Source organism: Peromyscus californicus, unplaced genomic scaffold (genome assembly GCF_007827085.1).
Source record: "Peromyscus californicus insignis strain IS unplaced genomic scaffold, ASM782708v3 Scaffold_8__1_contigs__length_139910024, whole genome shotgun sequence".
Taxonomy (NCBI): Eukaryota; Metazoa; Chordata; class Mammalia; order Rodentia; family Cricetidae; genus Peromyscus; species Peromyscus californicus.
Window position 1 is genome coordinate 117441404 of NW_026294606.1, and position 18091 is coordinate 117459494.

The 18091-nt window shown below is 49.7% G+C and overlaps 2 protein-coding genes across 3 annotated transcripts in view; one reads left to right on the forward strand and one right to left on the reverse strand.

The window, feature by feature from the left end:
- Amfr (autocrine motility factor receptor) overlaps positions 1–7029 on the forward strand; it is a 45270-nt gene extending 38241 nt beyond the window's left edge. Inside the window, exons 11-14 of the mRNA XM_052727407.1 lie at positions 469–603; positions 1986–2069; positions 4475–4659; positions 5484–7029. Of these exons, the coding sequence (XP_052583367.1) occupies positions 469–603; positions 1986–2069; positions 4475–4659; positions 5484–5631 (552 nt within the window). The 3' untranslated portion in view covers positions 5632–7029. The remainder of the gene's footprint in view (positions 1–468; positions 604–1985; positions 2070–4474; positions 4660–5483) is intronic.
- Positions 7030–9630: 2601 nt separating this feature from the next.
- Gnao1 (G protein subunit alpha o1) overlaps positions 9631–18091 on the reverse strand; it is a 160265-nt gene continuing 151804 nt past the window's right edge. The window contains exons 7-9 of one of the 2 annotated variants that reach the window (XM_052727410.1): positions 15440–15593; positions 11873–12088; positions 9631–10913 (exon numbers count right to left, since the gene is read on the reverse strand). In XM_052727410.1, the coding sequence (XP_052583370.1) occupies positions 11901–12088; positions 15440–15593 (342 nt within the window). In that variant the 3' untranslated portion in view covers positions 9631–10913; positions 11873–11900. Of the gene's footprint in view, positions 12089–15439; positions 15594–18091 lie in introns of both variants that reach the window. The other variant, XM_052727411.1, reaches the window with a different exon arrangement.

The window sequence follows — 18091 nt, forward strand, 5'->3', positions numbered from 1 at the left end:
CCTGAGCAGCACCGCCCAGCCTTATGCATTGGTTTTCTTTTCCTCTACTTAGTCAGGTTTCTTTCACCTTGCATAATGGACATGAATACTATACATGCTATGTCTGAACATTGAACTTTAAAATGATTCCTTGTACATACAATACATGTAGGTAAATACTGGCACACATAAAATAAGTAAATCTTTCCGATGATTCCTTTTAAAACCAGAAGGTACTGTTTGAGCCTGTCTTGGGATCCCACTAGATTTCTCTCTGCCCTTTATTTTGAAATTGATGCCGTTCCAGAGGTCTGGTACCTTGGAACGATGAAGACAGTGATGTGCAGGTAATCTGCTGAGCCAAAGTGGCTGCTTTGACCTGTGCTTTCAAGGTGTGATGTCACCCTCTGTGTCCAGGACCTGCCACACACACTGACCTTTGCATGCTGCTGAGAGTGACCTTTGCTGTGGGTTCTTTGTATTCCTCAGGCTCATCAAATTCAAGAGATGTTCCCCCAGGTCCCATACCACCTTGTGCTCCAGGACCTCCAGATGACTCGCTCCGTGGAAATAACAACAGACAACATCTTAGAAGGACGGATTCAAGTTCCTTTTCCCACACAGGTAGAATTAGGGCTTTATACAGGACAAATGTATTTCGTTTTTTTCCAAAGATTTAATTTTAATATCTAGATATTACTTACGATTTGAGGAAGGGTTTCTGTAAACTTCGTTTTGTAAACTTTGTTTTGTTCAAACCCTGCATGAAAACAGACCCACAAAAGATAAGCACAGATAACAGGAGTAATTTTTGTACAGAATCGTGCCCAGATCACCCTGCCTTTGCTGCAGGTCTGTAAGGGAATGCCATTGGCTCCTGTCAAAGGTTGACATCTTTTTCCCTTAAGAGCAAAGAGTGAGTATTTCGGCTCGGCTTGTTCCATAGTTTGTTGCAACTAAAGCAGTCACTGGCAGGGAGTGTGTCGGTGAGCAGGACTGTGGTCCAGTAAAACACTGTTGTAGAAATAGATGGGAGGGGCGACCGTGGTCCTTGGGCTGTGGTTGATGGATCCCTGGACTGGGAAGTAAGGCTGATTGTACATTGTATTGCAGGTGTCTATTAGGTATAGTTTAGACTTTGGACTTTAGTAAAAAGGTCAGAGTTCCTGCCTCCTCACTTGACTTCTTTGATAGACACAAGAAATAGTGAGAGAGGAACACTGAGACTTTATATATGGCCAGATAATCATCTACCGAAAGTTACTCTGTACAGTCGGTGCAAATATGTAGAAATCTATCAGTGAAATTTGAAAAGATGGAGCTCTTTGGAAGAGTACAGCATTTGGAGTCAGCTGGGCTGAGGAGCTAGTTATGGGCCCTCAGGTCTCGGCTGGCTGGCTGGCTGTTGGAGGTGGCAGAGTTGCCTCACGTGACCAGATAGAGTTGTCAGTTAAATTCATAAACCAAGCCGGGCGGTGGTGGCGCACGCCTTTAATCCCAGCACTCGGGAGGCAGAGGCAGGTGGATCTCTGTGAGTTCGAGGCCAGCCTGGTCTACAAAGTGAGTTCCAGGAAAGGCGCAAAACTACAGAGAAACCCTGTCTCAAAAAACCAAAAAAAAAAAAAAAATTCATAAACCAGCTGGCGGGTATGGAGGTGCTCAGACCTGAAGGGAATATATGGGCAGGATCCAGAGAACCCTGACCTGGAGACTGACCGTGTACCTGCATCCTAGCGCGTGAGGAGAGCTGATGAGAAAACCAGAACAGTGCTCACTTGGCGCAGTTGACATTTGTCATTGTTTTTGTTGTGCGGTTGCTAGGATTGACGGACGCTGAATGTGGATCAGTTTGCTAGCCACTCAAACATGGCACTCTTATGTGGGCCTCTGAGTCCTGGGTCTCACCTCTCAAGTTGTGAGCTGTGGTGAGAACTGTTGCCCCTCTGTGCCCTGGTTTTTCCTGTGCCTGTTCCTTCATTCTGCCTGCCTGCTCTGTTTGCTTCCAGCGGTCAGAGAGCCTGCGGCCTGCACTCAACAGCCCGGTGGAAAGGCCCAGCACTGATCCAGAGGAGGGAGAAGCTTCTGTCCAGGTGAGCTCAGCTCCCTAGGAGCTCGAGACTGTAGTGTGGCCCTGGGTGTTAGTTACAGTCACCTTGCTGTTGGCAGCAGCAGCTTAAGGGAGGAACTGTTCTTTGGCTGACAGTTGGAGAGGGTTTCAGTCCGTTGTAGTAGAGAAGGTGGGGTGGACTAGTTGAGTTCATGGTGACAGAATTTCGTGATGAAGGACATTCCTATACCACAGGCTAGGAAGCAGCGAGCAAGGCAGAAATAGGCTGGATATCATCTGCGGATTAACCTGCTAGGCCCCACTGTTAGAGTTAACATTTTCATAGCCACGTCTGTGACTGGAGCAGGCCATGGTAGTGTGTTCCTCTAATCTCAGCTCTCAGGACCCTGAGGCTGGAGGAGCATGAGTTTGAAGCCAGCCTGTGTGAGACCCTGTCTCAGAAAACATTGAAAACTGTTGCCTGACTTCTGAAAGGGGGGCAATTTCTGCATTTTTTGATTTCGGACAGTTAGCAGAATTAGGAATATGCGACTGCCTTGGGGCCATGTGAAGGAACAACATGTTGATTTGTTTTCTTTCCCCAGCCATTTTCTGAGTTACCATAAAGAGTTCTGGGGATACACACACACACACACACACACACACACACACACACACACACACACACACACACACACACAAATCTATATATATTAGTGTAATGAAAGCAAGGAATTTTTTTGGAACTTCGCCATGCACAGGAAATGCCAAGTCCTTGGCTAACAGTTTATTAAAATGCCAGTCTGATAGATGGCTATGACCATAACTTGACCAGATTAATTATGCTTGCATAGTTATGTGTAACCTTTGCCTCTGTTTAAACCTCAGACTCTGTCAGTCCTGCAGAGGTGAAGGTGGGGCCACTGGACCCCGTTATTTATCTGTTCCTCTTCCCAGTGTAGCTAATTGAACCTCTGAAAGGGAAGCAAAAGCAAGAGGCCTACTCCAGCCTGCCTTAGTAGTAATTTGCTCTGGGGTTGGTGGTAAGTCTGTCCACATGGGAGTCTGTCCGTATGTGCCAGCAGTGAGTGAGACTTGGAGGACATGGCAGGGCAGGGCTGAGGCAAACCATGTGGGCTCTGCCTTGCTTTCTTTTCCTTGCCCTCTACTCTCTTTCGCCCCCTCAAAGGGTTAGAATGAGGCTTTATGGCTGGGTCTGTATTGTTGTTAATTCTTACTGCCCTATAGTACCAGAAGCCTCCCTCATACTTGGTTTGCATTTCTGTTGGCCCTTTAGAACACCCACCTGTACCTCTCCTGGGAGCAGATCACCTCTCCAGTGATCCTTTTGGGCAGGGTCTATCAACAGCTTGAGGCTGCTTCCCTCTGTACAGCTGTCACCTGAGCTCTGAGACGTGTGTGCCTACTGTCATCAGGCATCCCACTTGCTGCCATCACACCCTATCTGCTTTTCCGTTTGCTCTGGCCAGTTTCTTTGAGACTTGGTAGCTGTCAGGTTCCAGTGGGTATGAATGAGGCTGCCCTCATAGCTCTAACCTTCCATGTTTTCTTTCTTCTTACAGTTGACTAATACCCCACTGATGGGTATCTAGCCCCCCCCCCCCCCCCGTGGGTGTGGGTGTGGTCCTGGTGGTGAAACCCTAGGCTTCCCACATGCTAGCTAAGTCCTCCACTAACTTACATCCCTGGCTGTTTTTTCCCCTCTGTGGAGCCAAGTTCCATATGGCTGTCTTAAAATCCACTCTTGGGCTTGGCTGAAGGCAGAGAGAGGCAAAGGGTGGGAGACGAACAGGTACTCGAAGTGGAAACACTTATATGAAATAGACTTTCAGCTCTGCTGCAGCCGTGAGGTGGGTGGTGGGCTGGCTCTGGCCCATGTAAGTCTGAGTCTAGGAGCAGGAGCAATGTAGGTGGATCATACCTTCTTAAAGACGTTTGGCTATGTGAGCAGTGTCTTGGCTTTTGGAGCTTCAGCCCAAACCAGGAAAGTCCTTTGTTACCCTTTAAATGCACAATCTGCTGTATCTGTTTTCACAAAAGATCCTATTTGATTATTTTCAATTTGGGGACATGCAGCAGATAAGACTTGTTTAAATTCTTAAGCAGCTGGTAGAATTGAAAAAAATTTTGGAGTGCTAACTAGCAGTTTACCTTGTTCTGTTCCAAGAGTGCAGGTTGGAGGTGCATATTATGTTTCTCATACTGGCAGCCATTTACTTACTCCACTAACAGTGAGCATCATGAGTCTTAGCATCATGTGAGCCATGACAGCTGGCATGCCTTCCCAGAGCCCAAGTCTCCTGCTTCGGATTCCTGTCTGGCAGAAGGCCCCTGTGGTCCAGCAGAGGCCTGTGCAGAGATGCCCTGGCAAGGGAGGAAGCTCTCTGGGAGGGAAAGGCCTGTGCTAACAGCTGCCTCTCTGTCCAGACGGAGCGTGTACCACTGGACCTCAGTCCTCGCCTGGAAGAGACCCTGGACTTCAGTGAGGTAGAAGTGGAGCCCGGTGAGGTGGAAGACTTTGAGGCCCGGGGGAGCCGCTTCTCCAAGTCTGCTGATGAGAGACAGCGCATGTTAGTCCAGCGCAAGGATGACCTCCTGCAGCAGGCTCGGAGGTGAGTGGATTCTCCAGTCCTCGTCAGCAAACGGAAGTTACAGGGAGGGATGGCGGCTTGGTGCCCCCTGTTCTCAGCCCTGGCCATGAGTTCTCTCTCTGCTTTTTGGTTAATCCACATGACAGACATACAGATAAGAAACTGATACCTGGGGTGGTTAATCCTGTCAGGACCTGAGGTCTGCCTTTAAGACTCCTTGAGCACTCTGCCTCGAGGGGGCCAGCAGTGTGGACAGAGCACCTGCGTTCCATGAATTCCCCCATAGTTGGTGGCAGCTGGGGCACAGAGTGTTCCTTTGGGTTGGTAGAATCCTATTTCAATTCTTGAGGACAAGACCAGTGTTATTCATTCAGGTGGGTTTTGTGCCTTGCATAGAGCTGTCACTATAAGTTCCCATGCTGTGTCTGTGGGAAGGGAGTAGGCAGAGGAGAGTCCTCTCCCCGGGAATTAGGGTCATCCATTGAAGTCTATGCTGTGCCCTTCTCCCTGCTCCCTACCCCCTCTTGGCCTTCCTTCCTTCCTTCCTTCCTTCCTTCCTTCCTTCCTTCCTTCCTTCCTTCCTTCCTTCTTCCTTCCTTTCTTCCTTCCTTCTTCCTTCCTCTCGTCCTCTCCTTTTACGGCTTTGGGTTGAGCACAAGGCCTCATACATGCTGAGCAAGTGCCCTGCTACTGAGCTGCACTGACCCCAGCCCACAGGCAAGAGTGTTTGTAGATGATCTTGAGTGACAGCTTTGTAAAGGTACCTGTGGAGAAGGGAAACTGAAAACAGCCTGCATATCTTCCCATTTCTCATCTTTCTCTTGTGCCTTCCTCATTTCTTACAGGCGGTTCTTGAACAAAAGTTCTGAAGATGACATGGCCTCAGAGAGACTCCTCCCCTCTGAAGGCACGTCCTCTGACCCTGTGACCCTGCGCCGGAGGATGCTGGCAGCTGCTGCTGAGCGGAGACTTCAGAGGCAGCAGACAACCTAGTGCTTCCTCATCTTCCTCAGCCTCCTGCCCGCCCGCCTCCCTACCGGAAGAGGCCTGTCCCAGTTTTGCCTGCTGTGTGGAGACCCGCGACTGCATTGCCGCTGCATAAAGCATGTGGTCTTACTAGTGTGTGGACAGCTGACGAATTTAATCCTTTGTAATACTTTCTATGTGGCATTTCTCTTCCCCTTAGAAACACTGCACATTTTAACTCTAGGCATGACCTCTTCTGGTGTTGACTGGACTTGTTGGGGGTGGGACAAGCAAGGGAAGTGGGCACTTAGGCACTCAACTGCCTACAGCAGGTCGTTTCAATTTCTGCTTTGGTATAAGCCATGGCAGATGTTAGTGTCTTTAGCGCCACAGCTGGAAGGAAGCGTGGGTTCTGGGGAGGGTGCATCCCAGCAGCCAGGAGGTGCACAGCAGGAGTCTACACCATGACAAGCTATCCTGTTGTCAAATGCTGTGCTTAGGGAGGAAGCAGCCACAGTGTTCCAGAGGCCAGTCCTACAGGCACCTGGACCTCTAGACCAGCAGGGCATCATGTAGAAAGAACTACTTTGGTACCTGGAGCAGAAAGAGAAAGCTCAGGGCTGCAGAATGAGGAGACCCTTCTCTGCTCTTAATATTCAGGACCGACCTGAGCCCCGATCCACAGCTGGCTTCACTTCCGTTCACTCTGGTGCTCCTGCATCACATAAGCGTGCCCCTATGGCCTCCTCCTTTTTCTTCCCACTCTGCTTACTCTAGGCATGGGAAGGGATGAGCAGCAAGCTTTGCTTATGGTTTTAATTCCTTGGTCAACCCAGTTAGGCTATGCTAAACATATGGGTTTGATCCTTGGATAGGTATGGGCCTGCCAGGCAGGGATATTTTAGAGGACATTGCTGAAGAAATACCTTCTGTATCTTTCTCCCCGGAGCCCTTCATTCCCTGCTTTTGTTCCTATGGGTCTCATTAAACAGACAGGGAAGACATTGAATAATCCACATGCCTCAAGCAGACTTGGTCCTGGATTTTCTCCAGTTCTCCGCGTATTTAAGGATTTGAAACACGCAATCATAGGTTACATAGTTTTATGTCCCACTGGATTTTTTTTAATGTTTCAAAACATAGTTTTATGGTAGTCCTTTTGGGAAGAATCCAGTATTATCCAAAATTATTGGCAAAGTTAAATGTATTTTACATATTGGAAAGTTTTTAGAATGTTGACAAGTAATTGAAGGAAGGGGAATAGGCGAATAGGTGAAGATAATTTATTTCAATAAATCTTCCAAAAGCCTTACCTTGAACTGCTGTTAGTTAAATTCCTGTGGTTTTTTTTTAAATTTGTTTTGCTGAGAGCATAGCGATTTGTTTTTATTGTAAAGCAACAATAATAAAATGCAACCTCTTGTAGTGTGTTGTGTGTAGTTGGAAGCTGAGGCAGCAGCACTCTTCCAAGGGGCCGCTGGAATCCCATTCTGCTTCTGTGTCTGCTGTTTGGGTTGGGGTGTTTTATCATCCTTTGGAACTGGAGGGTGGGGGTGAGGTTCTCCTAGTGTTTTATTTGGAGAAGGTAACACTGAGCTTTTCTTTGCCTGGTATTCATGATATCTTCCCATACTGCCCGTGAAAATGAAGGTGAAGCAGATTCCACACGTTACATTTCAGAGGTGCGAAGGTGGAGACCACTTGCAGTTAGTTTCAGAGGGTCTTGAACGTTGTAGAACATTGACAGTAGGAAGCAGAAGCCTTCCCGTGGCTTAAGATAGTCCGGGAAGAGAAGGCCCTTGATTTGCCCCTCTGTAGATAGCTTGGGTCAACAGGAAGTTGGTAGAGAAATATCTGCATAGTCAAGGCTTCTGGCTTCCATCACTTCTTGGGGACACGGATGGTGGTAAGTAAAGGCACTGGTGGTGAGATTGGTTCCATTGCTCTCACTGTCCTCTGGCGGCCAGGTCTATCATTCTCTCTGCTACATAAACGCCTCAAATTTTAAAAGCAAAAAAGGACCCAAGAAGACAAAAATTAAATATGAACGATTAGGAAAACAGAAGCACAAGAATAGTTCCAAAATTTCCCAGAAGCTCCTTGGAGCTTTGCTGCTCCACAGCTGAGCTGGAGGGCCAATGACCTGGCTGGTGGTGGTGTGACTCTTCAGTGCTTGGGTAACCTAAACTTGACCTTCCCTAGAGCAGGGTAGAGAATGCTTTTAAGTTTGGAGCCAGCAGGCTTGATCCTATCTTGAGATTTTAGGAAAGGAATCTCCTCCAAGCTGTTTGGGAGCAGGGCACACAAATGGAGGTTCACTCTGTCTGTCTGTCTGTCTGTCCTGGAAGGCTCCTTGTCTTACCTGAAGGTCTATCTCGCACCTCTGCTTTCCATAGGGTTTGAAGTGGTTCTGACCCTGGCTGTATATGGAGTTTGTGTGTTTTTGTTTTTTTGTTTTTTTTTTTTTTTTTTTTTTGTTTTTCGAGACAGGGTTTCTCTGTGTAGCTTTGCGCCTTTCCTGGAGCTCACTTGGTAGACCAGGCTGGCCTCGAACTCACAGAGATCCGCCTGGCTCTGCCTCCCGAGTGCTGGGATTAAAGGCGTGAGCCACCACCGCCTGGCGTGTTTTTGTTTTTTTAAAGATATATAGGTTCTACCTCGATACTTGTACTAAACCTTCCTCTCCCTCTCCTCTCCAAAAACTGCTTCCTGACCTTTCTCTTAAGAAAGAAGCCTGTGCTGGGGTATACCATAGCAGGTAAAGACTTGCCTAGCATGCATGGCATCCTGGATCCCATGTCCAACACGGGGGAAATAGAAAAATAAGGTCAAAACAAAACATTGGCTTTTATCTATCTGCAAAATCCACTTGCAGGTTGGAAAGTTGGGAAGGAACTCGGTAGAATGTAACTTATTTGGAGATAAACCCAGACCTGGCAGGAACAGGTCTTAGTCGTCTTCAGCCTCCCATTGGGGTCTTGGTTCGGGTGTAAGTTGTATAGGTCCCTCTGTAGACGGCAACTTGGGGAGGAGGGAATTGGTAGAGAAAGCACTGGAGAAGAGGCGTGGCTTGGTTTTGAGGGGCAGGGATTGCATTTACTAGGTATTCAACATGATAAGACAGGACTGTTAGCCTTGCTCTGAAATAGTATTGTGCCCCCTTCACACACACCATGCTGGATTCAAACAACCCAAGGCATGTGCCATGTGTCAGGGAGAGGCCTTCCTGATCTGAGAGTTTCCATGTGGGTGCTGTTGGGTGAAGATGTGACTAAGCAGACCACTGTAAGATTCCCCTCTGCACCGCAGACACAGAACCTGTTTTTAACTGCTTGCCTAAGGACTGCCCTGTGCTGTGAGGCATTTGGTAGGCCCAGTGTCAACCCATTTGCTAGTTCTTATGCAAAGCCACAGTAGTTGGAGTAGTGAGCCCAGCAGCTGGAGAGCTCAGACTGAGAGCCAGGTTGTGTTGTCCTGCTTCCCATGGGTTCTGCCTGCCCAGTACCTTGTACCCAGCTGCAGTAGGCCAAGCAAAGCAAAAGGAAACCTTCCGAGGGTGATGCAGAAGGCTGAGGCAGTTCGGCCCTCTTGGAGGGAAAGCCTGGGCACAGGAGTCAGGAGAAGGGCGTGGCTTGTTTTTCCCTCTGCTTTTCCTGCCCCAGTCTCAGACCCACCGGAAACACAAAACCCCTGCTGAACTGGAGGAGCTGCAGCCAGAAAGTAGCTGCCCAACTCCCAGCTCTCATTTCCGTGTGTGTGTGTGTGTGTGTGTGTGTGTGTGTGTGTGTGTGTGTGTGTGTGTGTGTAGGGGTATGGGGGGGTTGGAAAGGCGGACGCCAGGCAGCTTTCCCAATTACTGTGCCCTCAACTGGCTCCCCTCAGTGACAGTGTTGAGAGACCTGGAAGATCATGTGGAGGATTCCTTACCCACCACCCTCCCAGGGTGTGTGGCCAGGTGGCTCCTTTGCTGTCAGAGTGACGCTCGCCCTGGGCACCGTCGTCTGGAAGGCAGCAGGTCAGACTCAGTACAGACAAACATTCTCTTTATTGAGCTACACATGGATTTCCATTAGAGAAGTAGGCTGGCAGTGTGTCAGTTGTCACAGAAACCCCACCGATGGGAATAGAAAGGCTTACAAAGACCCGCGGGCTTTTGATTCATTATTATTATTTTTTTTTACTTTTTTCCTTTTTTCAAGTTTTTTTTTTCTGTATTTTTAATTTTTTTGTTTTGTCTTTTCGCCTCCATTATTGAAATGGCTGTGACTGGTCTTCAGCAAATATTGTCTTAAAAGTGAAACTGTGAACAGGTCTGGGATTAGATACTAGTCAAGTAGAAATGACATAGGACTGATCATGAAACTGTGGCTTTAATGTAAACACTACATTCCATCTTAAATTTTTTTTCTTCCATCTTGTGGTATTTAAAAACTTTTATTTATTTATTTTTTTGTTCTTTTTTTTATCTGCAGCACAAACATCCCAACATGAGAGAGTGAACACAGATCACTGGAACAGAGGAGAGGTCAGGAGAAGGACACGTGAGGGAGGGCTTCTGCCCAAGGCTGGAGGCTGTGGTGTTACAGGAAAAACCCCCAAACCACACAACCCCATTCCCCAGATAGCAGTAGAGCTGGCCAGGTATGTGATGGAAGTACTCATTGGGACAAAAAGAAAACCCGAAAAGTAACAACACACAGGGACTCGAGGAGGGGGCGGGGTTCCTTGCTTCTATGGGGCTGGATTTTTATAGATGGGTGTGGTCTGTGGCAGCTACCCGCCAGAGCTGTGCTTTTTCTATGCCAGCTTGGAGTGACTGTGTGTGGAGTTGCGTGGGTGGGCAGGGCAGAGCTGCCACTGCCTGGTGGTATATGAGGTTTCCGGACAGCCAACAGGCATGGGATGTTGCAACAGGCTGCACAGAAGCCCTGGGAGGCGCCAGGCCCAGCACGGCTGCTGGGTGCCGGCCCCAATCGGAGCTGGGACCGGGACGGGGTGGGTACTGATGTGCATGGTTTTTTATTTCAAAATAAAAGGAAATATGGATGAAATGATGAGTTTTCCTTTTTTTCTTTTTTAAAGCTACAAAGCACATGAGAAATGTTCTTTTTTTAAAATTCTTTCAAGTTCTAAATGTAAAGACTCAACTAAAACCGGATTCTACAGCATTCTACAGAAATACACAGCCGTCAGTCACTCTGGGGTCGTGGGTTAGACAGGGGCTTGGTACAGAAAGGCTGTGTGTCTTACAAAGGCCAAAGGTCATGCTACCAGGAGATGAACATCAACAGCAAAGTCCATGAAGCAGTCTGTAGAGAGAGAGATAGGGCCAGTCTGACCATGTTCTTGATTTTAAAAACCAACCACCCAACAAACCCTAGAACATTTCAACTAATGCAGGGGTAGGGCAAAGCGGGGTGCCCTTTTTAGAGAAGCCCATCTCTGCCTTATGCCCTGCTTCTGGCCCTGCCTGCCAGTCCAGCCCTCCCCAGACCACTCACACCTTGTCCACATGCCCTCTTTGAGGGAATCTGGCTTCAACGCTGTTAGGCGGGTTTGGGCAATGGCTCCTGTGTTTCCTCCCCTCAGCTATTTGAAAAGGCAGACCAGGTCTCCCATCTCTCTATTTTTTTCTCTGTTCCCATAAATAAAAAACTCAGGAGACAATGGATTGATTGGAGCAATGATTCTTCTAGATTCTTGAAATAAACAACCACCACCACCACCCAAAAGAGAAGGGTCCTTAGAGTTTTCTGTTGGGGCTGTAAGGTAGGGGGATGCTTAGAGTGTTGGCGACTTCTTAAAGGGTTTTGGAATTTGAGCAGGGGTAGGGCAGAGCTGAGCAGGCGGCCTCGTGGTAGGATGCAGAGCAGGGCAGGCCGGATGGACAGACCCAGGTCTCCCTCTGCCTGCCCTGCTCATAGAGTGGGTCTCGGAAAGTAAAACCCTGGGGCTGTCCAGAGGATTCCCAACCTAGGCTCCTACCATGCCCTGTGTGTGTGCACGCACATGTGTGCATGCTCATGTGCTGTCCCAGGAAAACTGATGAGCTAGGGATGGTGGTCAGTTCTGTCCGTAGCTCTTTCGAGTATTAACTAAAAACATTTTTCTAATATATACTTGTGTATAGATAAGGTTTTTGTTATGCCTCTTTAAAGTTTATTTACCAACTTGCACTGGTTAGTGGTGTGTGTGTGTGTGTGTGTGTGTGTGTGTGTGTGTGTGTGTGTGTACACGCAAGCTGTTCTGTGAGTGCTGGAATCATTACCAAATAGGTTGCTATACAGGACAAGAGGTCAGTACAAGCCGCAGCCCCGGAGATTGTTGGCAATGATGATGTCGGTGACAGCGTCGAATACCACCTGGATATTATTCGTGTCTGTGGCACAAGTCATGTGACAATAGATTTCTTTGTTGGGTGAGCGGTTTTTGCTTTCAAACTGGGTTTGGATGTAGGCAGCTGCATCTTCATAGGTGTTGGAGCCTGCAGGAAGATACAGAAGAATCGGCAAGAGGCCCTAGTGAGAGTTGGGGGTGGACAGGGGAGTGGTCAGGAGGCAAATCCGGGAGGGGGGGTGGGGGGCGAGACAGGAAGGAACAGCAGGAGTGCCACGCCCTCCTCCAGGGTAAGGCAACACTGGAAGGTAAAAACCATGGAAGGCCTGGCATCGCCTGCCTTCTGCCTCCTCAGCTTTTACTTACGTGTTTAGATGGGCACGATGCTCGGGGAAGAGCAAGCCACAGGAGACCTCGTTTGTTTTAGATTAACAAATCTGGATGAAACCCCCTCCATGACCTACAATTGAAATCTAAACCAACTCCATGACTTTTTTTTTTTTAATTTAGTTTTCTCTGTATGGGTGTTTGCCTACATGTATGTCTGTGCAGCACATGTGTGTATGTCTGCAGCAGCCAGAAGAAGATGTTGGTCCCCTGGAACTGGAGTTACAGACAGTTGTTAGCTGCCATGTAGAAGCTGGAACCCAAACCTAGATTCTCTGGAAGAGTAGCAGGCACTCTGAACCATCCCCCCGGCCCACTGGAGACTTCTAAGATTTATTCGTATTTATGTGTATGTATATGCGTCTTTGTGAGTATATGTCCATATATGTGCTGTGCTAGAGTCTATGGAAGCCAGAAGAGGCTTCGGATCCCCCTGGAGATGGAATTACAGGTAGTTTTGAGCCACCTGGTGTGTGCTAGAAACTGAACTTGGAAGTTCAGGAACTCTGGAAGAACAGGAAACATTCTTAATCACCGAGCTGTCTCCCTCTCCAACCCTGCAATTCTAACAAACCTGTAAATGAAGCCCAAGGAGGAATAGCACTAAAGGGTCTTGTGGTACTTTACATGTGGTGGGCACCAAGCCAGCCTGAGCTCTGCTGCAGTAGGTCTTTCTGAGAGGTCCCTGCCTGGGCTGGGCCACCACTAAACAGTCTCAGTTCTTGGGTGAGTAGCCAAGTCATGGGAACAGTGAGAGGCTTAAAGGATATCACTGTGTGAGGCACCCACCGGGCTCCTTCAATGCCCCTAACAATTCCTTGGGTGTTCCCTTGGCTCTGGCAGGCCGGGGGAGGGGGGTGGTTAATGGGCACATCTGTGGGTGAGACGGATGTTTTCTAACCAGCTAGTCTAAGAGCTTGTGGATCTGTCCCATAGGAACCTTTTATTGAATACCATATGATATGGACCATGACAAAAGTATGGAAAATCCAAGAACAAGGAAGATGCCCCATCTCCTTCAGTCTGTCAGGATGTAGCCTAGTACAGAAACAGCAATGGTATTCTGGGAGCGTGTGAGCACAGGCTGGTTGGCCAGGGGTGTGGACCTCTGGAGACACTGACTGGCAAGGACTTGCCTTCTGAAACAAAAGATAGTTCCAGGCTGGAGTTCCAGGCTAGTGGTGAGTCAATGTGAAGGCTGAGGGGTGGGGCACCCCTCAGTGGGGTCGGGGCTAGCCTCCTCCACCCATCATCGCTGAGGACAGAAGCACATTCAGTGCTGAGCCACAGCAAAGCCTCCAGAGAGCAGACGGTGGCAGAGGCTGCCTGTTCAGGAGCTTCTCCGCTGGAAAGCTCCCAGAAGAGCAGGTAGACTTCCAGATGCGGGTGCTCCCACACCGTGCCACATCTGCTGAACCTAGTGTTTTTACACAGTCCACTGTGACCCTGACCACGTTGGCCCACAAAGTCTCTCAGGCACTGCCCAACACCCCTCCTACTTGTTCTGTGTCCTCGTAACTCATGGTGGCATGACATTTGTGACTTTATTATCTGCCATGCTGTTTGAACTCAACCTGTCTCCTCTGCAGGTCCCAGAGGACTGGGGACATCCAGCAACTGCTCCACAACAGTGAGACTGACCACTCAGGCCACATTCCTAATGAACCTTAAGACAGGACCTGAGGCCGTTAGGCCTCCTACATAGCCACACTTTTATAAAAAGCCTTAGGAGCTGGGGAGTTCTTGCTGCAGCTGAAGAATTCAGCGGTGGCTGCCAAGAGCTGTGCCTACAGGTATGAGTTCCTTGGCCTTTTGGGATGTTTTTGCACCTGCTTTACCTGCAGAGGGCACCTCCTTGGTTCCTTCAGACTTCACCCTCTCGGTACTGTGACAACAATGGCCAGCAGTTATGTAAACCTGGCGCCAAACACCAGTCTCTCTCACCATCCTTCTAGCCACCCTGAGGTACCATCATGGTCTGCTATGGTACCCAGATAAAAATGGGGTGCCGCGTGTTAAGTAACTGGCTCCCCCTGTACCTTGCAATTTGCAGGCACCACAGCGCATCCCAGTACGGGCTGGTGGGTCCTCTCCTTCTCACAGCTATTTTTGGTAGTGAAGAAACTGGGAGAGACTGCCATCCACCTGTGCTACAGTTTAGGACCCTTTTGGCTGGTTTTGGGGACCTGCGTGGCCCCAGGACCTGAGTCCAGTACTACAGACCAACTCCAGGGCCATGTCAGTGAGTTCCATGTTCATGCAACATGTGCTCATACCTGGAGGATGGGGTACATCCTCTGCCTTTGGAGGTTGTTGGTCCTGTCCTCAATTCTGCCCCAAGGGAACCCTAAAACTGTCCAGTCTCTAGAAGGTTGGGCTCTGGCATTGAATCAACCCTGCCTTTAGCCTTTCCCTCTTGTACCTGTTTGGAAAGAGTTTTATGGGTATGGGCAGGGGGCTGTCTGTGATCCATTCCCCTGAGAACCAAACAAAGTGTGTGTCTTGGGGGAAAACGGTCCAACAAAGGCAGAGGAAAAGCAGGCAGGTGCGGAGGAAGCTTGCAATACATGGAGTGGTTTCATCTGGGTGAGTGAAGTGGGGAGAGCTGGAAGGAGGGGGAAGGTGGGGTGTGTGCAGAGCAAACTGGTGGCAGAGCACAGGTTCCCGAGCCACCCTCACAGGCCACCAGGCCACCTTTTCCTTTCACAAGGAGGTAGCTGTGCTGGGCCAGGGTGAGGAGAGGCACCTCATGAGAATTTAGGAGGCTTTCCCACTAAGTCCTGGGACGTCAGGAATGACCAGAAAGAAAGCAAAGGAACACCAGTGGGCCTGTCCCGCCTTCATCCCTGAACCTTTCACTATGACACCTGTGGCTCTGGAAAGGCCACCCAGGGACATGTCCACAGCTGGTCATGTCTCAGCGCTTCTCCAACATGCCGACAGACTCCTGCACTGGCCCCTTGCTTTCTAGCTGCCCTGCGTATCAGCCTGTTCCTGGAGCCCACAGGCTGTGGGATCCCAGTTGGTGTCTCTTGTGGGGGGTGTGTGTGGGGGGAATCCAGGTCCACAACCAGGCCTGGGGCTTTCTCTTGTACAGGGCGGTAACACCCACCTGGGTATTCAGGAAAGCAGATGGTCAAGGGCGACTTCTTAATCTTCTCGCCAAAGAGGTCTTTCTTGTTGAGGAAGAGAATGATGGAGGTATCGATGAAAAACTTGTTGTTACAGATGGAGTCGAAGAGCATGAGAGACTCGTGCATGCGGTTCTGCAGCCCCGGTGAGGGGGAGGGGAGAGAGCAAGACACAGAGAGACACACAGAGAGACAGGGAAGAGAAGAAGAGAATTAGGTGTAAAGAGAGACTGGGCTCTTCAGCACCCAGGAGGCCCTGGGCTCCAGGCTCCTCCATGAGGTCAGTGTATAAAGCCTGAAGTTGGAAATGCATCACGGTGCACCTGATGCTGGCATGCCAAGCACCCACCATTCTTGGCCAATGGGAGACTCCCTGGGTGAGGCTGAGGTTAGGAGACCCAGGATCAGAATGGCAGAGCCCCCAGCCATGTGATAATCTCCCTAGAATGTGTGAGCACAGTGCTGGACCGGAGTCAGGGAGCTGAGATTTCTCTTTGTCTGGACCCTTCTTCTTTGGCCCAATCAGGCCTCTCTTATGGGAAGACAGGTGGGAGGGTACATGCCAGGAAGAGGATGGGGTGACTGCTGCTAGCATCCTTGAGGGTGGCCACTCAAGGAGTGTGCGGAGCCATTTTCAGGGATGGAGACAGGGGATGCCTCCTCCTGCTGAGCCAAAACCAGCTACAGCCAGACCTACACAGGTCTTAAGCATGGCAGATATAAATTCCTATCTTGTATACAGAAATTTGTTTAGTAAATGTCTGAATGTGATGGGCACCCAGAATAAAGCCCGAGTTTCAGGAGAATGGCCTTTCGCCCTGGGTAAAGGTCAATTGTTTTACTTTAGAAGCCAAGCACATTCACCTGCTTCTTGCGATAGGCCAGCCTGTTGCCCTGTCAGTACCCTCTGTCTGCAGAGAGGTGTGGAAAGAGACAGCCTCTCAGTGTCCCAGATAGTCTGCTCTAGCTTTGGGAGGCTCATCACCTGAGTCTGAACTCAAGCGCTGGGCAATCCACACTAGATCTCTGGCAAGTGACAGAAGGACAGACAAGTGTGGATGTTGATGGACATTGCTGAAGCCCATGGACCTGAAATGAACAAGAGTAGGAGCTGGGTTCACTGCAGGCCTAGGGGCCATTCTGCCTTCCTGTCTGAGCAGGAGGTGAAGGAAGACGATAGAGTGGTGACTACTGGTCCTTGAGACCCACCCTGTGCCAGCACCCTTCCCAGCACTCTACCCGTCTAATGTCCTTTAGCCTGATCAACCGGTAGGGGACAATAAGGTGATACAAGTGTGACCCTCAAGAGCAAAGAGTAGTCCTGGGAGGTGTGGCTCAGTTGGTAGAGTGCTTGCCTAGCATGCTGGAGGCTCTGGGTTCTATCCCCTGCTCTGCAAGAAAACAAAAATAAACCAAAGCGGACATGCCCTGGCCCTGAGCTCCACCCAGAACTTCTTGGGGTGTTTTCTAGTTAGTGTGGCAATCTGGGCCTTTCAAAAAGGAATCAGTGTCACAGCTGACTCCATGCCCTGCCTACCATTGTCTCTCCTAGCCTGTGAGCTCTGTTCTTAGGGCTGACAGTAATGTGGGGTGCATAGCCCAAGTTCTCAGCTGCTTCCCACATCCCCGGACAACAGAAAAAAACCACAGTGCCCTCTTGTATCTGTAGTGAACTACTGCCCTTTGAGTCTGCTAAACAAATCCAGTGGCTTCATTCTTACTCTCCAATAAAGCCTCCCTGCCCTTTGCACAGGACTCACTTGCCCATGGAATCTTGGTGGAGGTAGAGCCATGTGGGCCTATGTTCTGGACCTAGCACCGTGACACTGGCAATCATTGAGAGCCTAGTAGGGAAGCTCCGAGACCCCAAGTATTCAACAGGAAAAGGCATTGCATCCTATAGTGGCACCATGTCCTTCCTATAGCTGTCAATGCAGAGCCTCAGCCAGAAGCAAGTTCTCATGCTCAGCTTCACTGCACATTGCCCCAAGAGCTGCTGAGTCGACAGATGCTGGTGGACATAGGGCAGACATCTGGAACACTAAGGACCAGAGGGAAACCACAGAGGGGTCACCAGAGCTGTCCAAGCTAAGGTGGGGGACCACTTGCTATGGACAGGGCTGAAGGACTCCTTGAGGGTTGATATGCCGAGGCTTGGGGGACTCGAGAGCAGTTCTCCAAGGCTCCTGGATCCCTGCCTGCTGAGTCTTGGCCCACCAGTCCCTACCCCCACACTGTAGTCCACTCATAGGTCCGTGGGACAGGGACCACGTGCATTAACAAGGTCTGAGGTCCTGGGGGCAACATGGATTAGCAGAGATTCTGGGGTCAGAGGCCATACACAGACCTGCTCTGCAGGGACAGGGCGAGCAGCAGGCCTGGACAGAACTCTGGGAGGGCAGTGAGAAGGGGAGCTGCTGGGGGGGGGGCGCCGGCACTGAGACCCTCCCCACGCTCAGCCTGACAGCCAGCCCTCAGGACCATTACCACCACGCCCAGAGCACAGCCTGTACTCACAGGAGGAAAGAGATGCCAGGCCTTCATATCAGACATCGCCATTTGAGAGAAGTCAGGGATCACAGATGGCCAACAACCACCTGCCTGCCATTACCTTCGCACGGAGCCACTGGAGC